General features: G+C 42.3%; 1 protein-coding gene across 2 annotated transcripts; it reads left to right on the top strand.

Moving 5' to 3' along the window:
* The first annotated feature begins 495 nt into the window (after positions 1-495).
* On the top strand, positions 496-24,361 carry LOC142159382 (uncharacterized). 2 transcript variants are annotated; one of them, XM_075214225.1, is made up of 5 exons: positions 496-644; positions 10,228-10,348; positions 11,228-11,353; positions 11,613-12,089; positions 19,439-24,361. In XM_075214225.1, the coding sequence occupies exons 1-5, from the start codon at positions 609-611 to the stop codon at positions 22,168-22,170; spliced, it is 3,492 nt and encodes a 1,163-aa protein (XP_075070326.1). In that variant the 5' UTR covers positions 496-608; the 3' UTR covers positions 22,171-24,361. The 2 variants fall into 2 exon arrangements, with proteins under 2 accessions (XP_075070326.1, XP_075070327.1); XM_075214226.1 differs by having other exon boundaries at positions 517-644; positions 11,228-11,362.
* The last annotated feature ends 1,133 nt before the right edge of the window (positions 24,362-25,494 follow it).

Genomic DNA, 25,494 nt, shown 5'->3' with positions numbered 1-25,494 from the left:
GTATATTACAGATATTATTCCTCTTATATCTCTATATTACAGATATTATCCCTCATATATCTCTATATTACAGATATTATCCCTCATATCTCTCTATATTACAGATATTATCCCTCATATCTCTCTATATTACACGGATAATAATTATTGTGACAGGAATCTGTTTCTGTGATTTTATTATTCACAGCATCCGGGTACTTCGGGAAAGAAAACTCAATTCCTGGCTCTTTATATGTTAATTTGAATACGGGCTCCTCCTCTCATATCATCCAATAGCAAGTAAGCTCCCCTTCCCCCAGCAATCGCTACCCCCCCTTATCCTGTGAAAACCTGTAGGTCTTAACCAATCCCCAGCGAGTACCCATTGTCACGTCTGAACCCCGCTGTCTGACTCCTCCTATTTTATCCAACCAATCGCCTGCAAGTATCCCTTCTCCCGATTGACGACCGCCTCTCTTTGACTCCTCCTCTGTAGTCGAGCCAATTAGCAGCGACCACTTGTCCCCGCCCTATTCACAGTCCCGCCTCACGTGGCTCCTCCCGCCGCAGGGCTCGTTCCTCCCCCAGTTGTCGCCCAGTGTTTGGGCTGTAGTCGCGGACGGTGGAAGATGGAGCGCCCGTTGCTGTCGGAGAGTCTGGCCAAGGTAAGAGCTGCTGCCCCCGGACCGTGTGCAGGCAGCGCCGCCCGGGGAGCCGCTTTGTTCTGCCCAACGCTGTCTGCTGGCTCCATCTATGTCTGTGGCAGGAGACCTCCCACTGAGTCATGCACAGCCCCCCCCCCTCCTCCCCCAGTGTGATCTATAGGATCCTACTATGTAATGCACAGCCCCCTCCCCCAGTGCGATATGTAGGATCCCACTGAGTAATGTATAGGATCTCACTATGTGATGCATAGCCCCCCTCCCCGTGTGATGCATAGGATCCCACTATGTAATATATAGCATCCCCCTGTGTAATATATAGGATCACACTATGTAATATATAGCATCCCCCTGTGTAATATATAGCATCCCCCTGTGTAATATATAGGATCACACTATGTAATATATAGCATCCCCCTGTGTAATATATAGGATCACACTATGTAATGCATAGCCCCATGTGTGATGTATAGGATCCCACTATGTAATATATAGCATCCCCCTGTGTAATATATAGGATCACACTATGTAATATATAGCATCTCCCCGTGTGATGCATAGGATCCCACTATGTAATGCATAGCCCCATGTGTGATGTATAGGATCCCACTATGTAATATATAGCATCTCCCCGTGTGATATATTGGATCACACTATGTAATATATAGCATCTCCCCGTGTGATGCATAGGATCCCACTATGTAATATATAGCATCCCCCTGTGTAATATATAGGATCACACTATGTAATATATAGCATCTCCCCGTGTGATGCATAGGATCCCACTATGTAATGCATAGCCCCATGTGTGATGTATAGGATCCCACTATGTAATATATAGCATCTCCCCGTGTGATATATAGGATCACACTATGTAATATATAGCATCTCCCCGTGTGATGCATAGGATCCCACTATGTAATATATAGCATCCCCCTGTGTAATATATAGGATCACACTATGTAATATATAGCATCTCCCTGTGTAATATATAGGATCACACTATGTAATATATAGCATCTCCCCGTGTGATGCATAGGATCCCACTATGTAATATATAGCATCCCCCTGTGTAATATATAGGATCCCACTATGTAATGCATAGCCCCATGTGTGATGTATAGGATCCCACTATGTAATATATAGCATCCCCCTGTGTAATATATAGGATCACACTATGTAATATATAGCATCTCCCCGTGTGATGCATAGGATCCCACTATGTAATGCATAGCCCCATGTGTGATGTATAGGATCCCACTATGTAATATATAGCATCTCCCTGTGTGATGCATAGGATCCCACTATGTAATATATAGCATCCCCCTGTGTAATATATAGGATCACACTATGTAATATATAGCATCTCTCCGTGTGATGCATAGGATCCCACTATGTAGTGCATAGCCCCATGTGTGATGTATGGGATCCCACTATGTAAAATATAGCATCCCCCGGAATAATGTATTGGATCCCACTATGGGATGCACAGGATCCCACCCTGCGTAATATATAGGGTCCCACCCTGCGTAATATATAGGATCCCACCCTGAGTAATATATAGGATCCCACCCTGCATAATATATAGGATCCTTAAGTATCATATACAGGATGTGTTCTATATAGGATCCTCCCACTGTAATGCATAGGATGCTCAGTGTATGATGTACACCTCCTCTATGTGTGATGTATAGGATCTCTTTCCCATGTGATGTATTTCACCCCCATTGTGATGTATGGAATCCCTCAGTAATGTACATGATAGTCCTTCCTCCCTTGTATAATATACCATTTTCTTACTCTGATGTATAGGATTCCTCCATGCTGTGTAGGGTGATTATTGTATGTTTGACATATATGATGCTCCCAGTGTAATACACTAAGGATCAAATAGGGTTTGAGGTTACTATAGGTTAGACAATGGCCAGACTGGGTTGGCCAAGTGGTTCTTATCTGCGTCAAATTCTATGTTTCTATGTAACATATAGGATCCTCCCTCACAGTGAAATATATAGGGTCCTCAAGTTGTAATGTACATGATGCTCATTGCCTGATATATCAGATGTTCCCTATATAATATATAGAAAGCTCACTGTATGATTTATAAGGTTTTTCCAGTGATATATATATGTGATGTTTTCTCACTACAACATAATGGATTCTCATAGTGGATTGTATAGGATTACTGTGTAATGTATAGGATGCTCACATCATGAGATTTAGAATCCCTCCAACCCTGTGTGGGTGGTCACATGGTGCTGATCTGTGATCTTCTGCTCTGCCTTGATCTTCAATCTGCACTCTCAATTCTTCCTGCAGTCATATAATCCACTGAGATGAAGTTTCCTCCAGTTAGCTCTTCATAGCACACTGCTTCATCTGTGGATATAGAAGTCTGCAAGATGGGCTGCAGGTTGCTTGAGGGTCCCCAGTTAACCACCACCTGTATAAGCTGTCGGGGTTACAGTGTTTCAGGTGGGAGAGTCTTAGAGCCAGTGTTTTGACTGGGAAGATTTATGGGTGTTGCGTAAGTGTCTGTGTTATTTGTATATAATATTTGCACTCAATGCCTGAGATTTCTGTATTAATGGTCTATGTCTGTCTCATTTGTGAGGGGTCCAGCTCATCGGATTTCCTTTGCGGCTCTGTAAAATGATTTACAGAGTACATTATGCTGGGCATCTGGCTGTACCATTACCTCTGTTAGACTAAGTACACACTGGAGAATTTTCCAACCAGTCTGTTATCTACAACAATTGTACCTGCGACTGAATGTCTTAAACGGTTGGGTGATTCATGCGTACACACAATTTACTTTCAGATCTGTGCTCTTCATCTGGTCCTATAGTTGTTGAGAGAATCACAGCACAATATGCATTCATTCATTCCTGTCACACTGATTAACTGCCTTGTTATAGCTATACACATGCCATAACGAATTTCGTTGGCTTCTGTGACTCTAAAACAAAATATTCAGTTTCAGAACGAACAAACTGTTCCATCGACAGCATTCTTTACACTTAGTCAGTGGGACATGTTCATTGCCGGCATCGGATGAAAAGACCATGATTGTAAACTCGGGATTGTGAACATGAGTGCATACACACTGCAGGATCAGAAGGTGATTGGAACAAGGTTATCAAACATGTCAACCAAACAAAGGAAACGGCAATCGGTACTTTGGAACGACATTCATTCATCGTGTAGATATACAAACTAACACGATATCTGACCAAATGGTTGTATATTGGCTGATTGGCCCAAAGGTTGGCTGAAAAACCTCCAGTGTGTACCAAGCCTAAAACATCCGTGTTCCACAAAGCAGTTTTCTTTCAGTAGAACTTTGCTGATCAAAACAACTGCTGCATGTAGCATGTCAAACTTCCAAAGCCGAAACAGTCTCTGTCACGCTGTGAAACCCCATGGGCATTTTTTTCTCAACATCTTAATTTTAAAAGTGAATTTAATGCTTCAGTGGATAACACGACACGGATAGAGCAATATCATGCCGCTATGGACCGTTGGTGCCATGGACTGTACCTAAGGTGATGACTGAATGAAACACATCATCAATGAAGGGCAGAATTGGATGCATTCTGCATGGTTGTGATGCCAGTTTTACTTTGCACAATTGATGTAGAAATGAGCAACTGCAAATTTAAACCAGTTAATAATAATTATTATTATAATTATTATAAAAAAAAAATGGGCCAAGTACGCTACAGAGCAGAATCTAGTTAGATTGCAGTGTTGTACACCTCTCATCACACCTGGCAATCTGTCTGCATTTTGAAAGAAATAGCAAAGTAATAGGTTACAGTTCAGTGCTCTGTTTACAATATTTATAGCAGTGATTTTCTTTTAAATGGTGTTGGTGCATGAAGTTGTACAGTGACCCCACACTCCAGCGTCTGGGTGGGGCTCATCTCCTCAGGCTGTTTCTGCAATGATGTCATCCAGCCAACAAATGAGTAATTAAAGGTTTTGTTATGTTGCTCCTCCTGAACCTGCTTTTGGGCGTTGCCCATACATCTGCTGCCCTGCCCTCATTTAGGATGCCGATGTTTGCATGTATCAGTGGGTGTGGCACAACACCGATGGCGTGGGTGTGTGATTGTGGGTTACTTGTTGATTTTTGTTTTATGTTGATCCCCTCATGATTAGTGTGTTGTGGTCTGTGGCGAAATTTTTAGTCATTGACTAAATGTCTTATGGGCAGCACGGTGGCTCAGTGGTTTGCACTTCTGCCACACAGCACTGGGGTCATGAGTTCAATTCTCGACCATGGCCTTATCTGTGTGAAGCTTGTATGTTCTCCCCGTGTTTGCGTGGGTTTCCTCCCACATTCCAAAAACATACTGATAGGTTATATGGCTGCTATCAAATTGACCCTAGTCTCTCTCTCCCTGTGTGTGTGTGTTAGGCAATTTAAACTGTAAGCTCCAATGGGGCAGGGATTGATGTGAGTGAGTTCTCTGTACAGCGCTGCGGAATTAGTGGCGCTATATAAATGATGATGGTGAAAGCAACTACAGTCACACCTACAGGTGTTGCCTACTAAGTTTGATAGCAGGACATAGGAATTATTTAATTATAGAAACATAAGATTTGATTGCAGAAAATCCCCATGTCCTAGCCTGCCCTTTTTTGTTTCTTTCTTTGAGGTTTTTTTTTTTTTTCTATCTAGGTTTTAACAATAAAGCTGGGTACACCCTACAGGAAATTTCTCCCGATGAGATATCGTTAACGATTTTACTAACAATTGAAAGTCCCGATCCACATGCTGAGTCATGTGTACACGCTATACACAGTGTTCTCCTAGAAACTTTTGCCAGTCGGATGGCATTAAAAAGTAGCCGGGTGGCAGCAGTGTAATATTTTGCAATAATAAAATAAGTGATGACGATAACGCCAACATTTTTTCCTTTATAAAGACTGCGGATGTTATTGCCCACTTGCAATAAAGGTTCAGCTGCAACGCATGAAAAATCATTTTCATGCGTGGCAGCTGGACCTCTGGCTGCCTGGACTGGTGGTCAGTGGTCAAACACAATCTGCCTGAAATGCTCACACAGTGCTTATTATACTAGGATAAACAATGGTTTGTCTTATTATAATAGGACTCTAAGAGCCAGGTGACCAGTATAAACAGCCGGGTGGAGCACCCCGGAAATAGGTCCTGGGGAGAACACTGATACAAATGTTAAACAATTTAGCATCCGATCTGTGATTTTCATCTGTCATAACCATCGGTTCAGAAGATCATGAGTCCTCCGTACACACTGTACAGTTACATGCTCTACCAGCGGCGATACACAGGAAAATTAAATACAGGTAGATATTACAGAATGGAAGAAATGCACATGTCCTATGAGTAAATAAGTGAGACTTTAGTGAGAATATACATTTTCACATCTTAACAATTCATGTTGTATACACCTGCATACAGGAACACATAGATGACACATAGAGCATGTTTAAGCGTTTAATATTGATTTGCTATGAAAACACTATTTCCATGTGCTTCACGTTTAGACAACACATCGCGTGGGAGATGTAAGAGATAACATAATAAATGTAAATATGTACGCCCAGGGAGGCGTCGCTGTTGGAGGAACCGTCTGCATAATTGTCAGACAGATGGTCGGGAGTCGTACACACTGCAGAATGGGCACAACGTTGTTCCATCGATTATAGAGATTTTTAGTCCGGTTATAAAATCAAACGATACGATGTTCTTTGGAGCAATAAAACATGATGGCGGGAGTGTACACAGTAATGTGATATCGGACCTAGTGGTCGTTTATCGTGTGATTGTCCCGATAATCGGGTGACAATCCTTTAGTGTGTACCCAGCTTTACTCTCGTACAGAGCATGTGACTCCATACAGACCTCAATACCCTACCAGCCGCCATATTACTCCCTGAATTTGTTGTTGGTTTTTAGTTTAAATACTAATTTTCAATAAATACTAAAATGCGTCTGACAGAATAACAGAAACTGTACTGTAGGTTTGTTGGGGCGACCTTCTGTATCCCTCTACAGATACAACCAACTACCTTCAATTTAAAAGTCAGTGCTCGTGTTCCCAAGGTTAGTAGCCGCAGTATCGATCGATCTGAGCCCAGAGATGAGAAAACACACAGAGTCTGGTGTCCAAACTGAACTTCCTTTACTAATTGAAATAGCTCATATTTTATAGACATTGATCACGTCACAACAGTCCCTTCAATGGAAAGTACCTGTAATATTATGGAAAGTTTCTATATTAATAAAACAGGTAGCGGTCAAGCTTAGTAATTTCAAAAATGCTAACTGCTGGTAACCATTCTCCCTTTAGATGGCTGATCCCAGGGCCCTAACAATAGAGATAATGATGGCACTATCTGACACACATTAAATGAATGGAGCAAAAGAAATTACAAGGTGAGACTGCCTGTTGTACAAGGCTCCTGTAGACCCCACACATTTCAAATTTATAAAGCCAATGAGCTTGTGGTGTCAATGCTGGGGATTAACGAGACGTTCCTTAATCTGTTATTAAAGTACAGCCATGTGTCCATTATGCCACTTGTTATAATTACCTTCCGATGACTCATATACACATCTTCCTGAATATTGAACTTTGCTCACCATCCTCTTTATAATCCAACATTTGGGTTCTTGAGACCTTTCCCACAGTTGTACAGCTCCTCTGATGTCTAGAGCTTTATAAATGTAGAGGGCTTGTCCTGAACGTCTTGTTATATGACATTTGTCGCTTTGTTAGGACGTGTTTGAATTCTACAGTGCTGCTATCAGTGGCTGCACTTGTTCTGTTTTTGGTCCATCAGGCACCAGGGGGTAAATGTATCATCCTCCGATTTTTTCAACTCGCCGGAAATCGGCGACTTTGCAGGTAAAATCTAAAGCGGCAATGGCTTGTAAAGGCAAGTTTGCCTTTACAGCTATTGCCGCTTTAAATTTTCAATGCAAAGTCGCCGATTTCCGGCGAGTTGAAAAAATCGGAGGATGATACATTTACCCCCTGGTGTTGCTAATGGGTTCCTCATTGTGGTCTGTGACCCTTTATTTTAGCTGCCATCAGTTAGTCAGGCTATGTTCAAAATCTGGTTAAGGCCGTGCAATAGCCCACATGTCCGTGGTGAGTGTTAATGGGTACGAGATCTTTATTTACTGTAGTAGAGTTGGGAAGTTTCACAGCAACACAAATGACCTGTGTGAGATCCCACCGGGGTGATGCTGGGCGGTGTATTTCACGGTTTATATCCGGGGTTTAGTGTTCCTTTTTAAAACTTTTGTTCTGTGCACCTATTAGCTAGTTTGCTGTGTTTCCTAACGATCAGGTGTTGGATTTTGAGGATAATGGTGTCGGCGAGTAAAGTATAACTTGCTATGTGTTATGTAAGGTTCTGTGTTACGTGGAGTGATCTCTCACGCTAGGTGCTATAAGGGGTTAATGGCACAGCAGACCTGTTACCTGCAGATGTGTAAGTCAGTATTAGTTTGTAGTGCGACTCATTTACAACCTTCGCACATTAAATATTTTTCTTTATTTGCTAATTATTTTGCTCTAATTGCTTCTCTTACAGAGGTTAATAGAAGTGTGTGTAAATCTTGCTAATTGGTGTGTAATTATTCACTGTAAGACTAAACATCTCATTGTCTGCGTCTCTGGATGAGATTGGTACCTCCCTCGATCAGGCATTGCCGAGCAAATCCCACCGTGTGCTGCCAGCTTCCACCTTTAGGTATTTTGTAACTTGATTGAGTGGTACATATTGATTTCATTAAATTTATTTAGCTTTTTGGTTTTCTGTCCTTTCTACATGTTTGATATAAATACATTGGGAAAGGAAACACATGCAGTTAGATGTAGAATTCATTCTTTCCCTGCTGATCTATGTCAGTGTTTCTCAACCCCAGTCCTCAGGACCACTCACAGTGCAGGTTTTCCAGGTTACAAGTGAAATAATTATACCACCTGAGATCTGCTACAATGTGTCAGTCAGTAATGAATACATCTGTGCTAAAGCAAGGAGATATGGAAAACCTGCATTGTTATGGGTCATGAGGACCAGGTTTAAGAAATGCTGATCTATGTCACAGCCAAGGTAAATGCTTCAAAACTGGGTTCCCACTGCCGTCCCCATTTGCTAATGACACATGGGTAAAGGGGTCACACAGAGATCGCTGCCCTGATCTTTGCCACAAATGGAGGCACTGCTGTTGTTTTCTGTAGGAGACAGCGCCCCTAGTGGTCGAGCATAATAGGCCCCGATGTTGTTGACAATAGTAACATAATCTATACCAGAAAGAGCTACAATAAATAAACATACTGACATACAGGTGCAGAATATATACGCGGATATTTTATGGGCAAGTATCAGAATTAAGGGTTTGTTTTAACAGGTTAAATGTTATGTCCATGGTTAAAGGAAGAGCAAGAAAAATGATTATCCTCCACCCGCTTGTATTTCCTTTCATTGCTCATAAAAGACCAGTATTCATTCAACCGTGGTAGGAAAATAAAATAAAATTTAACATTCATGTAAATGAAGAATAGAAAACATTATTGCCGACGAAGTTGGAAAATGTGAAAAATGGCGGCGCCTCCTGAGCTGGCACGGACCTTTGGTAGTGGAGGGGTTAAATACCAGGGACGTCTGCACAGTTGTATAAATAGACCTCACACTCTCACTAAAGATAGCAGCCCTGTGGATTGGTCAGTCTCAGATTTCTGATGAGGGGGGGGGGGGGGGGATCTGACAGATGACTGAATGATAGTGGGTGTGGCTACAGCTTGTATAACTGTCCTTATCACATTATCCCATAATCCCCGTGTGTTGTGTATAACTGGTCTAGAACATGAGCCCCACCCCCTTGTATGACATCATTCAGTGTGACACACATCACATAGTAAAGGCACTTGGATACCATCACCAAGTATATCCGTTATGTGAAGCGTTTACTGTGATTCTCCCACTGCAATGCGAAGAATATGGTCCTTTGATTGCATTTTGATTCACCTTCAGCCATTTGTATTAATATATCTATATGTAGACACATCTGGCACTAGCTGTATTTTTGTACCTTTTAGATTTTAAGCCCTATCTAGGGGCAGATTCATATCCCCACCTTGTTCTAAAGAACAACATGGGGCATGGATTATTATCGTCTCTACGGTAATTGCTGCACATTATTACCGCCTCTATGGTAATTTCAACATTGATTTTTGCTCACAGCTCCTTGAGCTGCGAGCAGGAATCATTGTTAAAATTACCGTACTAATGGTATTGATGCCCGCCCCGTGATGCCCGCCCCGTGTAGTCCTAAAGAATAACGCAGGGGATTGAATCCCCCCTTAGTCTGTAAAGGAACCTGTCTGATCTTGGCAGCCAATCCTATCCAGTGACCCCACTGAGTTCTGCCTTCCCAGCAGCCACCAACAATTTGCCCTGTTGGCCGAATACATCTGTGTTTTCGGCTCTGCCACATTGTAACTACTAATGAAATCTCTAAGCTGGGCTTATGGAGCCTTTAAATTCTTGTGCAGAGTTGACGCCGGTCTTGTGTTCCACTCAGGTAACCTTTGATGATGCAGCTGTTTACTTCTCTGAAGAACAATGGCAGAACCTCGAGGACTTCCAGAAGAAAATATACAAGGAGCTCATCAAGGAAATCTATGAAACGATGCTGGCCTTGGGTAAGTCTTTAAGTCTCTTCTTGGTTGATGAATGAGGATTCTGCCCGGTTTATTACAAACTTGTCTCGCATCCTTTGAGATAATAGTTTCAATGAAAGCAGGTCAGTGCCGGACGACAGGACTGATGTCCGTTTTAGTCCAGCGTATGTGACAAAACTAGAAGTGGTTCTGCCCCTTAGGCTGAGTGACTGGATCACTTCTGGCGCCATTGGAGTGTGCAGGAGAAAAGCGCAGACACAGGTCAATATGGAACAATTGAATCTGTTTCTGCAAATAACTGTGGTTAGGAACCAGCTATGATGGTGTATTATTTCTAATCTCCTTGTAACCCACCATAACTCCTCGGTACACACAGATTAAACATCTAATCATGATGATCCTGTATCAATCCATCTGTGTGTTCTATAAATCTCCTCTGATGACTATAAGAATAGAACACTCATAATGGCAGTTAATGAGTTAGACTGCTTCATGCCTGGATAATTACATTTAATGCATATGTAAGCGTCAAATTGTATTCACATAAGCAGATAGTTGTCTGGTCTGCCAGCTGTGATATGTAATTAAGAATTCTGAATGCTGCTTGTTGGTATTGATTGATACCTTTATCACAATATTTAAACCTACCTGCTAGCACAGAGACTGCAGTTGGTATTAAGCTTACGATCGTTTTGTGAATTAATTTAGAGAATGTTTCTATTATACCCACATTGAACCTTCATCTCACATATGTAACTGAGATGGAGCAGGTAACATATAGCGCCTTGCGCTTTTGTCTTGTGTTCGGGGAACAAGCAGTAATCCAGAAATAGTTATTGTAGTTTCCTATGTTGTGAACTAATTTATTTTCTCTCCCCTTCTACAAATGACCTTTCACAGGATATCGCATCCCAAAACCAGAAATAGTTTGTCGGATTGAACGAGGAGAGGAACCTTGCATCGATACCTGCAAAAAGCCAAAGCTTCAGGGGTCTCAGCCAGAGGGAGGACCTGCCGGCAGTAAAGGTGCCTGCGGTATGTTTATATCTATAGACTTCTGTATATTGATGCAAGGTATGCTCATGCTGCTAGTAAGGCATCAGCAGAGAACTTTTATATATCCATTCTCCACAATATGGAGAACTTCCTGTAGCTGCTTCTGGCTTGCTTAGGCCTCAGTTAGTGAGTTATCAGAGCCTCCTGCTCAATATCAGATTTATTTGGAAAGTTAGGTGAAATAATTATCTGCAGCAATTTTAAATAACTTGTCTCTTATTCTGTACAGACTCCGAACCAGTGATAAAAGTTGAGCGGGAGTCTCCAGAAGCTTCAATCCCTTACCATCCAAGCGAGATCTCCTCCTCACAGGAACGCAATGGAAGCCAGTGTACACGTTGTGGGACATATTGTAACAATCAGTGTGTAATGGGCTTCCAGTGGAATACACAGGGGATGTATACAGTGTCTCCTATGGACAGGAATCATGGGAAGCAATATGTGACCCCACCACCACCCTACTTCAATGGAAACCCAGTATCTCCAGGATTTGTCAACAGAGGTGAAGGAATGCCTCTCAACACCTCCCCGAGGTCTACTTATGGGAATGTAGGAATGGTTCCATTGTCTCCACACTATGCTGGGTACAGGAATACCGGGGATGCCGGCTCACAGTTTCCAGTGCCCGACAGGTCGGGAAATCCAATGTTTGCCAATTTTGAGCTTAACCAGCCGACACAGATGGGCCCGCCTGGCAGTTATGTTGGTAAGTGTCCTATCAAAGGAGGGCTTGTTTTTTTCCGTTGTAGAGAAAAATGTCTGATGCTGTAACAATGAGCAGCAATGGGATTTTGTCAACCTGACACAATAATGACCAGTTTATTAATGCATATATTTTATAGTTGGCTTTGCAGAGCTGGTAATGTTGAAGGTTTTTTTTATTGATTAATATATCTATATCCTGATTCACTTCCTCATACTCCTATCTGTTCCCCTTCTCCACTGATTCACACTTTCCTCCAGGCTCCTGTGTTAATCTCTTACAAATATACGTCTCTTCCTAATTCCTGTATTACTTATCCCTCTCATATGATTTCTGTATTATCACTGTAGTCACTGAGTTTTGTCTTTCCACAGTCATCCATAGATCCAAGTCTCCATCCTCATATAAATATACATTCAGGTTCTAGATTGGCACCTGCACGTTTGTGCAGAGTGTGTATTAGGACATCCTCATGTGATGATCAAACCTTGGGCACAGTTAGTGCTAAGCCTGAGAACAGAGTCTGATTTCCGTTGTATGATAAGTGTCAAGGTTGTGCCTGGGAATCTGAGTGATAGATGCACTGATGACTCAATAATACACACTTCAGAGTCAATGTTTTAATTTCTATAGTTCTTTATAGGCTTAGCATTAGGACTCCCTGGGCTGACTAGCACAAAAGAAGCAGCACGAAATGTGATGCAAATAATAAATCCAACCTGGAAGAAAGTCTCATGCATAATGAATAATATATTAAAAGCAGCGGTGTAATGACTGTTGTCCCCTCCTTCATACAAAACCACAACAGTGCTAATTAATTATAATATTGTTGCAAAACAGATACATTTAAAATGTCAATTTCCACCAAATATCAACAGTTTTTTTTAATGTAGTACTTGTTTTGCAGTAATATTATATCGCCGCTCTCGTGGTGAGAGACGAGGGGATCGCAGTTCAGAATTCTCATAAATGGGTTGTTAGACAGGAGATTGGATATCACTGCTGTATATTCTGGATACATCCGAAGAAACTGAAAGAGCCTGAAGTGTTCCTGGTAACACTATTAATGAATAATTCAGTCTTGGTCCAAATTAACAGTAGTCCCAGAGGACTGGTAAAGAGCAATTGTCCCGATTCACAAATGTAAAAGTAGAGTGGCTGCAACTAGTTCTACAGAACGGTGAGTCTGACATCAGTAGGGGGAGACTTCATGGAAACTCTGCTGGAAGAAATAATCGTAGAATATCGCCGAGCCGGCAGCTTACAAGAGCCTGACTTTTATTTTCGTACAGCAAATGTCATTGTTTTGTTTTTAACTGGATGACTAATATCCAAGGTGGAGCCGTAGAATATCTAGTGTTTAGTAAGAGACCTTTGACATTAACCACTCATAAATAAACTTAAATGTTTGTGATTGCATTCAAATGTGATTTTGTGGATGCAAAACTGGTTGGGGGGTGTCATGTGCAAGCTAATTTTTAGACATAAATCTGCAAATATGTGTTTGTGAATTAATTCCTATAAAAAGTGTGACATGGCTCTCAGAGAAGCTGTTTAGATCAATGGGTTTTGTTAAACTACCCAGATGGGGGCTGGTAGATAATGGTAGCACCTTGTACCATTTATGGCAGGTCGCAAATGTGAAAGCCTTTGAAAATCTCTTTCAAGACAATGAAATCTAACACATGTTTGGGAGGCCTCAGACATGCTGAGTGCAGAGACAGGGTTGTATGTTAATCACAGATTCAAGCTGAATAGGGTCACAGGAAAAGATCAAATCATTTTCTCCAATATCATACTTACCAGAGGCATGTGTGGTATGCATATGAAGGGGAACTTATGACCTGTTGTGTGGAGGTAAAATCATGTTTATAAGTCATACTGTTGAAAAGTTAGGACAGTGTAAAGAAAACCTGACTTAAAAGGTGTTTCTACAGCAGAATCATAAAACCCTAATTTGCCTTCTTGAGACCTGTTGGTTCTGATCTCACAGGAAGGGGGGCTGTGGGCCCTGCAGCTTGGTTTTAAAACTGTAGTGTAACGAAGTATGAGTTCACTCTGAGGGAGTCAATTTGATATTAAAGAGGGTCCCATTTTTCCTGCTTCTCTCAGCACCAGAAACTTGATTATAAGTGAGGTATCAATTCTGTGTTTTATCATTTTTATTTTATAAGAAACAATTGCGTTATATTTGTATGCCTTTTTTATTTACGGTTTTATCTTAAGCATTGTGGATGTATTTTCCATATTAAATTATACTTAATAAGTTCAAGTCTCTGTGTTCTTAAGAATTCACGCAACAGTTTGGTCAAGACGCTACATTATTGAAACTGGGAGAACATTGTGGTTTATGTGAACTCTGATTAAAGTAAATTGTGTTAGATTAATGCTAGGGAGAACCGAAGGCTTCCTAAATAAGAGTGTCGGCTCTTGTCAGAAAAAACCTTGGTGGTGGCATGTTAGTACCGCAAAGCTAGTGTGTGGCATAGATAGGGAAGGATTTAATAATTTTAGACAGACCAGGTGGTTGTTTTTTCGGTTAACCCTGTGTCACACACGCATCACGCAGGCTCAGGTGAGTGCTGTTTGTGACAGGGGGTATTTGGACCTGTCCTCTTTTTAATACCATTATTGGTGAAATCCGTACTAGTATTTCGTCAAAATATGTAACAGGAACTCGTACTTCAGTAATAATAGCGAGGGTAAGACACTGGGTGTCGCTACTTTGTTCTCTAAGAGACTCCCTTTTACGAACATCCCAAAATTTCGCCTTGTTGAAGGAAGAGCACTCCTGATTAAATGTAGCCTATTCGATGTAATGTATACCTTCGTCAATTTATACTTGCCTAATCAGGGTCAACCACTGTTTATCTCAGGTTTTCGAAAAAATTGTAGAGCTAGCAGAGGGAATTCTGATTGTAGGAGGAAATCTCAATTGGACCCTGCAACCAGAACTTGACACCTCTAATGGTCGGTCAACATTGCGTAGATCTCAACACTGCAAGGTCAGACGAGTGCTTCATGAACACCAACTGGTCGACACATGGTGCCTTCAACACCCTGGAGAAAGAAATTACTCTTTCTTCTCCCATCCACATAATGTTTAGTCACGAATTGACTATCTGCATCTTTCACATAGGGCCCTTCCTTACCTCTTAGCAGCATCCATTGGCCAAATAGCTTGGTCACATCACGCCCCGATATCAATAACTATTCAACTCACTCAATCCATGACCAAAAAGTGCACCTGGCGCCTTAATGAGTCTCTCCTGCAAAACACAACTTATAGAGATCAATTGGCCGCAGCATTAGATGACTATATCACAGATAATGATACTCCTGATGTGTCCAGAATTACTATCTGGGAGGCACATAAGTGTTTCATGAGGGGGAAACTCATCGAATTGGGGTCCCGTGTTAAGAGAGAACGTACTGCTCGACGGTATCAATTATTACAGCAGATTAGAGACTTAGAGACGGCACATAAATCCTATGCGACCAACGACCTGTTAAATAAGCTGACTGAGACTAGGTCGGCACTTAAGCTGTTAAATGATAAAGTCAAATTAGACTTTAGTAGGTGCCGACATCGTTTCTTCCGGTGGGGTAATAGGCCGGGCTCTCTGTTAGCGAGGGCCTTGCGCAAGCAACGAGCAAGGGCCTATATTGCCTCGATTAAGGATGGTAAAGACCGAGATTGTAAGCTGACCTCAGACATAGCCAGTGCTTTCCACACTTACTATACCAAATTGTATAATCTTGAGACCCAGGTTGGTTGTGCAGATGGCTCCACTCATTCAGCTCGGATCTCGACATATATGAAGGAGGTGGGTTTTTCTACTCTTTCAAGTCCAGACAGTGACATACTAGAACAACCTTTCACTGAGGGGGAGCTAAGGGAGGCTATTAAATCTACACCTGGGGGTAAAAGTCCGGGCCCTGATGGCTTTACCATTGCTTACTACAAGACCTTTAAAGACAAGTTGATACCCCTAATGGTGTCGGCCTTCATCGCGATTTCCAGGGATACTTTTTTTCTTCGCCCAGAGCTTGGAAGCGCACATAACTGTGATCCCTAAAGAGGGAAAGGACCCCTTCCAATGCGCGAGCTATAGGCCTATCTCCTTGCTTAATGTGGATATTAAGCTGTATGCAAAACTTATTGCAAATAGATTAAAAATGCTACTCCCAGAAATTGTTCACACAGATCAAGTGGGTTTTGTCCCAGGTCGAGAGGCTTGGGACAACACCACCAAGGTGATGGACCTGATTCATTTGGCTTCTAGTTCAACAACATCGTCAATGCTTTTGTCCACCGATGCAGAGAAGGCTTTTGATTGTGTAAGTTGGCCCTTTATGAGAGGGATCCTTGAGCACCTGGGTCTGGGACCGGTAGGTCTTCACAGAATTCTGGCACTCTACCGACAACCTACAGCTCGGATTAAAATAAATGGAGACTTGTCTGAGCCAGTCGTGTTGAACAACGGCACCAGACAGGGGTGTCCGCTCTCACCACTTATTTTTGTGTTGTGTATGGAGGCATTGGCAAGAGCTATCGGGGCCAACCCAAATATCTCAGGCTTACAAGTTGGCGAGAGAGCATAAACTCGTGTTATTCACAGATGATCTTTTAGCCATTATCTCCAATCCAGTTGTTTCTTTACCCAATTTGGTCAGTGAGTTTCAAAAGTTTGGCGTGTTATCTAATTTTAAAATTAACTATAGTAAGTCGGTGGCTATGAATATTAAGACCCCAGCTTCAGTGGTGGAGGGGCTGAAACTTGCCTTTCCTTTCATTTGGCACCCTTCCCAATTAAAATACCTGGGGGTGATAATCCCTAGTGACCTCACATGTCTTTATGATCTCAATTTCAGACCACTTTTGGGCAGGGTCCGAGCTGACTTGAGGGAGTGGCAGAGTAAGAATTTTACTTGGATGGGTCGGGTCAATATAATCAAAATGAATGTCCTTCCCCGTCTTTTATATCTCATTCCGACTTTACCGATTCACGTGCCGGACTCATGGTTTCAGGGCATCCAACGAACGGTGCGCGAATTTGTGTGGTGTGGGAGACGCCCTAGATTCAAGCATGAAATATTATTTAGACGAAGACACTTGGGAGGACTGCAACTTCCTCACTTCTCCTCTTACTATGATTCGGCAATATTGATTTGAATAATGGAGATGTCTAGTAGGGTCGGGTCGAAACAATGGGTGGAAATTGAGTCGTTTTCTCTGGAATCCCCGGCTGACACATTACTCTGGCCATCCAGTATTCCTAAGACTGCTCATCCTACTTTAGGTCCCACATTAGCGAAATGGTCTAAGCTTAGAGCCCTTCCATATATCTCCTCACCAATTTCCCCACTAACCCCATTATGTAATAATCCAATGGTCTTCCGTGGGGTGCCTGATACTTGTTGGAGATGCAACCAGAGTTCTGGTTCTCTTTTGCACATCTGGTGGGACTGCCCCGTGTTGCAAACGTTCTGGTCCCGGGTGGTGAGCATTACGCGGAAGTTACTAGGTCAAGACATACCCAACACTCCGGTGTTCTGGCTGTTATATAAAGTTGATAAACCTCTATCAAGTTTTAAAAAATCTCTCTTAAAATGTATTCTCTCGGCAGCGAAGGCAGTAATCCCAGTGAAATGGAGATCCACCAGGCCTCCGAGTATTCGGGACTGGTCTAATGGATTGGAACACTATAGAATAAGGGATGAGATGCACCTGTCAACCACAGACTCGTTTGAAATGTATTCTGCTATTAGGGGTCCATGGTTCATTCTTCTGGACTCTCCAGAGTCCCCGATTTCAAATTTGACTGAGTGGTTTTGTTCCCCCCATTTTTGCACCCGAGGGTTGGCTTGGTTGGATGGACCATTTGGGCGCGTCGTGTGCCCGGCAGATACGTAATCTACTAGGTTGACAGAGCTTTAAATTAAACTGAAGCTTGAATGAGGAATTTCGCTAGACCTCCCTCCTAATGGGGTTCCCCCTTCCCTCCCCTTCTTTCCCTTTTGTCTTTGTCTATATGTTATTGGTTATATGGTTACTAGCAGGTATGTGTATGGGTTGGCATTTCTCTTTTACAGATTTCTGAGTACATTATGGACTGGTGCCAGGGTGTCATTTTCTCAATGTCCATTACATACCAGGCCATCTTGTTGGTTGTACATGTATAACCTGTATATGTGTGTAAAACCCAATAAAACTGAAATTTAAAAAAAAATATGTAACCGGGTAAATCCACTGGGGGAATGGGTGACCAAAATGTATTTATGGTTTAAGCAGCCTAGAAGAATGGTTGAGATAGTGACGAATACAGTTTTTAATAAAACGTTAACATACAAAACCTTACAATTGGGTCTCAAAACCCTGAAGGCTGATTTTAGTATTAATGGCCCTAAACTACTGAGGGAGAAACAGGTCTAGCAGCCGCTATGTCAGATGAGGGAAGGCCTGTCAGATGCTAGTTTCCATAGGAAGATAGAAATGTCACTTATATATAGGTCATTCTCCTCGTGTTTGCGTGGGTTTCCAAAAGTTGCTCTGGTTTCCTCCCACACTCCAAAAACATACTACTTGGGTAATTGGTATCAAAATTGACCTTAGTCTGTGTGTGTGTATTAGGGAATTTATACTGTAAGCTCCAATGGGGCAGGGACTGATGTGAGCGAGTTCTCTGTACAGTGCTGTGGATTAGTGGAGCTATATAATTAGCTGAAGGTGATTAGTCTCCTAGAATACAGTGTTTCTGTTTCGGAGATGCATTAAGAAGGACATAAACAAATTAAACATTGTTCAAAAGCAACTAAAATTGTGCATGTTCTAAAGCTCAGAACTTACCAGTAAACAGTTAAGGACTTCAACATGTATAGCTTGAAGCAGAGGAGGGTGAGCAGTGGATACTTCAGATCTATCAACTGCTGTAACGAGGTCCAGGAGGAAAACATCCTACAGAGAAATAAGTCTCTGGACAGGAGAACACGCACGAACACTGGAGCATAGCAAGCTTAGGGGACATTTGCGGAAGAGTGATTTTACCAAAAGGGTCATAGATAGGTGGCATAACCTTCCAACAGAGGTGATGGAGGCAAGTAGAGTAAGGGAATTAAATAAACATGGAACAGATAAAGTGATCAGAAACGTCATAAACTTTGCTCACAGTTGTCCAGCCCTGGTCTATTATGTTTAAGGGAATCCACAAACTTAGACGGTTATAATTTTAACCAATTTTTTTAAGATGTTATTTTGTGGAGATTAATTATAAAGATTTGCGTTTACCTTCATTTATTTCCTTCGTTTGCTGTTTAAATCCTCAAATAATTTATCTTTATTTTTACTCCAGATCATCAGAATCGCTGTACGAAAGAACAGTACCCACATGTCCAAGACACCTCCTTCCAGGAAAGGAGGAATACAGTGGCCCCATGTCCTAGCTGTGGAGGATTTTGCAATAATCGGTGCAGAATGAGTATTCCGTGGGAGCAGAGGAGACTGCACCATCTTATTTCTGGGGTGGTCGAGGGAGGCCAGGCAACTCGTTACGCATCTCCTCCAAACCCTTACTTCAACGGTGTCGCAAATTCTTCTTTTCCAAATGTGCGGCCTCCCGTCAGACATGGGACCTCTCCAGTTAATGTTCAGGGAAACCCCGCGATGATTCAGTTGTCCCCACAATATGCTGGATATCGGAGGCCTGGTGATCCCAAGTCGCCCGACGTTTTACCTGGAAAACTGGAACATTCAGCAGGAAATGCGGTCCACGGAAGCAATGCAACGGCTTCTTCTCCTCTCGGACAACACCAAAGCAACAACTATGGAACAGTCCCTGCAAACAGCAGCGGGTATCACAGGAAGACGCAATCTATGTCTCCACTAGCAGCTATCGAAACAATGCCAATGTTTACTACCAACAACAGTCCAAGTAATGTTAATGACCAGAGAAATAGACCATCAGCCCAAACTGTGACTAGTAGTGACAGTAATAAGGACCGGGGCGCCATGCACCGAAACACTAGCAGAAAACCAGACCACTTAAACTTCTCTATCCAGGGTAACAGAATCAATAGGGTCTTGCAGCCAACTTCTCCAGCAACCGGCAATACAGGCCAACCAAAATCAGGGGAGGTGACTGGTAACAGAAATTCCTCTCCCTCTGCTAATGTTGGTCACACTGCCAGGAACACACAACCCTCATCTTCCACACTTGTTAACCAGGATGTTGGATGGGTTGCAGCAAGTGAAAGTTATGGAGTTAAACGGGCTGCCCCTCAGGCCGCATCAGATAGTGGCCTTCCTACTAAAAGAGCCAGTCCCCCAGTAATCATTGTTGATTGTCAAGGAGGAAAACACACCTCAACCCTGTCAAGTGGTGGGAATAACCAGGGCTCTTCTTCTGTTACACCTCCCAGCACCAAATCAGGGAGTCTTCCTTCAGCTCCATCCATGGTCTACAGCAACCAGGATCCTAGGAAAACTACACCCCATGAAACCAAAGACGGTAGGCGGCCCACACCTCCGATTACCATCAGCAACATCCGGAGTGCTGGAATTTTTATGCCTCCTGCAGCCAGAGCTAAAAAAGACACAAACATTGTCTCATCCCCAATAATTATTATTGATGACAAAGACGGGGATACAGGTGCCCCACGCAGTTCACCAGCCGGTTCTTCAAATAAGGAGGTTAAACGTTCCACTTCTGGGACTCCCCCAGTAGCAAACTCCAAAATTAGTGGAGAACTTCCTCCATCCTTGGTCAATAAAGTCTCTCCTCAAGGAGGACAGCAGGCACCCCAGGTCATGGTTAATAAAGTTCAGATGCAGCAACCCTCCCCAATTATTGTCACTGGTGGCAATCAGCCCTTGCCTGTACCTGTCAATGGCAATCCTAGCATTATGTGGACGTTTCCTGTCACAGTCGGTAGTTCAGGAATTATGCTTGCAACTCCGGTGAATATTACAGAAAAACAGATTTCTGGAATTAAACAAACAAACAGGGTTCCAATAAGCAAGAACCCCAGACTTGTGCAAACCAATACCGTTCCCCTAAACACCACGTCTGGGAATGTTAATGCTAAATTCGGTCCAATGGCTGTAATTGGTCAAACTAATACACTCCCTGTCGCTGTACCACCGGGGCAGCCTAAACCCATCACTGTCAACTTTAACCAGTCTGGTAACATTGCCAGTTCTCTTAATATAAGGAATTCCAACCTTCAAAAGGCTAACGGGGGAACCCTGAAAGCTGTTCCAGTGACGACGAGTGGGAATCAGGCAATGGCACAGACCATCCCTCTCTTTGTAGATGCCAACTCTGGCCTTATTCTGACCGGATCTGCTGTTCCCTCCAAGGATAATGTCTCCTCTGGTATTGGGAATGCCACTGTGGTCACTGTTAATGGGGGTATGGTCACTGGGAATGTTGCCCCTGTAACTTTAGGTGGGAAACTGGCATTTAGGAACATCACCCCTGTTAATGTAAATAAGTTTGGAAACACAACATTTTTTACAGTAGACCGAGCAATGGGCATTAGGAACGGCTCTCCGGTCACTCTTACAAATAATGCCACCAATTTCAATAACAAAGGGACATTGAGTATCAACAATCCTACCATCCTCACCTTAAATGGTGGCTTGCCTATTGGCAATTCTGGGGCTGTTGGTGCACCCATCGCAAATATCGCTTCTGTTAATGCCAACGGAACTTTGCAGGTTGCCCCATCCACAGCTTCTGCTGTCGTTGGTGGCGCAGGCCAGCAGAATAATGGGATTATTATAAGAAGGGTTGGAGAGCCCAGTGTGGCACCTCAAGCACCCAGCAACGAGCAGGCCCCTGTAGTCTCGGAAAGACTGTTTAAATGTAGTGAATGCGATGAAAAGTTCAACTCTCTTGAGAACTTGGCTTCCCATCAATCTGTGCACAAGCAGCCAGATATCGCACCAGGCAAGGCCAGTGAGCCGAATGCCAAATGTGGCGAAACTGAGGTTCTTCCAGGAGTAGTGGATGAGGACGCTCCAACCATCCTGTATACCACACAAGGAGACGATGGAAGTACGGTGTACGTTGTTACGGTGTAGACGCAACAACTTAAAGACTTTATAATTCGTACTTTTAATTTTTGTAGCACTATTTCCTTCTTAGTTACATATTTTTCAAAACTTTATATGTGTAAACGTTTTTTTTAATTTTAAGTGAAATGAGATATTAGAAAAACAGACTTTTAGTGCACTGTCTCACTGTTACCTCCATGAACGTAGTCTAGCACTAGATCATATGTTCCATGTTTTGGACACTGACGCAATCCTATTTGATGTAGGTGACCTGGCTGTTGGCTATTTCACAAAGAAGGGAAAATGTAACTAGACTAGAAAAAAAAAAAAATTAAATGTAAAATATGTAAATAATTTTGGCATATGTTCACTCCCAACAAATTGCATTAATAACACTGAAAATAATTGTATCTACTATAACCCAGAACAGCTTGCAAATCAGATATTTGCTTTCAGTGGTTTAGTTGATCTCTCCAGGATAAGGTTGGGAAACTTGTGGCTCTCTCTGTAGTGGAATTAGTGCAGTCCCACGCTGCTAGCTATGGATTGGGTACGCACCTGTGCAGTCGATGTGCATTTATATTTGGCATGAAACTTGGAAAATATTAGTTCCAATAGTAATCAATAAGCACCAGCTGTACAGCTGTCTAGCTGGTGTAGGGGGAATACTGCAACTATCGGGGTTTTCTTAAACTACATATTTTAAAACCTGTTTACATGTTTCAGTTTTGCGGTCCTTGCACTGGGCTGATTCCAGTGATGTAAAAGGCAGGTTTGTTACCAGTGTTCTACTTTGTTTCATAATATAACTATTCTGCTACTTCTTCAGCACAAAAAGCGTGATTGTGACCCCCTCAGTGTTCACATTACATTTATTTTAGCACATTAAATCATGATGTTACTCTAATTTGCAAAGTTTTCCCAAATGTGGCAGAAGCTGTGCAACTTCATCAGTTATATACATGATACTCTGACTGTTTACACTCATTTTTGAATACAGTTCATGCTGTAAACTAACTATATCTCAATGCATTGATGTATATGTACCTTTTAGAGCAAAGGTCATACCTGATTGGCATTCTGGGCCTTGTGGTTCCACTGCCGTTAGAGAGCTACAAGTGGTATCATTTTGCATTAGCCTGGGGCTCACGGTTGTTGTGCGACTGCAGAAGCTGCATTACTTGCTGGGACTTGTGGTTGCATAATAGCTGGAAATTAATGGGTTGCTGACCTACACAGTGAACGGATAAAACGTTGCGATACGTTACACATACTGACAAGGCATGCTGGTACTTGCGCTTCCACAGCAGCTAGAGAGCCCCTGGTTTCTCACCCTTGCATTATACAGATTGTGATACAGCACATCTACTATTTACAGCTAGTTGTTATAGAAGCCTTTTTTATTTAGTCATCGTGGGGAAACTATAAATGTCTCCTATATCCAAGGTCTATTGGTAATATAAATCAATAATCTGATCCGTACCGGTTTCAGTAAAGCTTCCTGCAGATCAGCCTCCTGCTGTGTCTTATAATGGCTCCAGCGCACACAATGTATACGTCTATTTGTGATATGTTGTAGATGTAGCGGGGACATTATTCACCGGTGAATAGTGATGATGGAAAGAATAAATGTTACAGCTCGAGTTGTACACACACGACCTCCGTCTGACTGATGGGTCTGGTCACAGCATTTGTTTCTTTCCACTCTGCAGATCTTGATTCTTCTGTTGTAGATATAGATAATATGGAGAAAAGTTACTTTTACATCACACACTTCTTAATTTGCTAACTTATTTGTTATTCAATACATATAATTGTGCATCCTCTATGCAACATCTTTAGTCTTCTGACTGTTTTTTATAATTTGCCCCCAACACATTATTTTTGTATATGTGCAACGGTTCAGGGATGTGTTTGATCTGTGCGGAGGGGACCAGGCAGCTTCTTGCTGTAGGATATTCTGTTCTCAGTCCGAGGAGTCCGCCGGGTCTCTCCGACCGTCCACATCTCTGTTTACACCCTGTGGGATCATATCGCTTGGATCAGTCTCTGCACACGGAGTCTCTGTTCTGATTGCTGCCAATGTCAGTGTTTTACTTACCCAGCGTACTATTATTTACCAGACCTTTCACTTCTACCTCAACATGTGGTCCTGGGGTACACAACGTACATTTCAATTTTTCACATAACTTTGTACTCAATAAATCTTTTAAAGCGCCGTCTTTGCTCCTTTTTATGAGTTTCTAGAATGAAGACTGTTGTATGGATGGTGTGAGAGACTCCTGTGAATTTCCTGTAGTGCCAGAGAAGCTACTGACCTGCTCTGGATGTGTGGGGGAGGTGGTATGGTACATACAACTAACAATTACTCCGACGGCACGACACCACCAGATAACTGCAATAACCCCCCTCCCCCCTTTCCATCCTAGAAATCTAATCTGCCATCACCAGAGTTTAATATTTAAAACCAGCATTTTGGCCTTAGTTACCCTTTAATCGGCCAATCATATTAGAGATCCTGTCTCTTTCCTATTTAGCAAATAACACTGCCTGTCTCGCGGTTGTTGTCTTGCGTTAGTTGTGTAGAGGATGGTAATAGGGAAATTAAGATGATGGTTAAGGAATATCATAACCTTGTCTGAAGAGGTGGGTTTTCAGTGAACGCTTGAAGGTTTGAAGACTAGAGGAAAGTCTTACTGTGCGAGGGAGGGAATTCCACAAAGTGGGTGCAGCCTGGAAAAAATCCTGTAACCGAGAATGGGAGGATGTGATGAGAGTGGAAGAGATACGTAGATCTTGTGCAGAACGGAGGTGTCGAGTAGGGAGATATTTCGAGACAAGTGAGGAAATGTATGTCTGTGCAATTTTGTTGATTTTATAAAAAAAATGCATCTGGGACAGTGTCGCCCCCTATAGGGAAGGCAAAGGAATTTCACTTGTGGACAGATCTCCTGTGATAACATTTAAAAAGTAATTGTTTGTAAGAAAATAATGAGTCTGGGGTTCCAGTGTTGGAATATAAATTGTACATCTTTTATCTGCGTGTTGTCACAACCGTTTATACAGGAGGTTTAGATGGGGACCCCTCGTGGTAACATCACATGCAAGATCATTTGGTTGGTGATTGTGCAAAATGTTACTTTTATTCTTTACAAAATTCATGAGCGAGGTGCGTACTGACATGAATGTTATCTTCTACTTAGAATATTGTACAGAAATGCTCTCTTCTCATGCCATATAAGTGTAGAAATAACCAATTATTGTATGGAAATACATATGGTTAGGAAAACTGAGTTCATGTGTTTGACAGCGATGCAACGTTTTAAAGGGGAAAAAAAAATATTTTTTGGG

The sequence above is a fragment of the Mixophyes fleayi genome, chromosome 5 (genome assembly GCF_038048845.1).
Source record: "Mixophyes fleayi isolate aMixFle1 chromosome 5, aMixFle1.hap1, whole genome shotgun sequence".
NCBI classification, from domain to species: domain Eukaryota; kingdom Metazoa; phylum Chordata; class Amphibia; order Anura; family Limnodynastidae; genus Mixophyes; species Mixophyes fleayi.
This window is presented reverse-complemented; position numbering and strand designations above follow the sequence as displayed.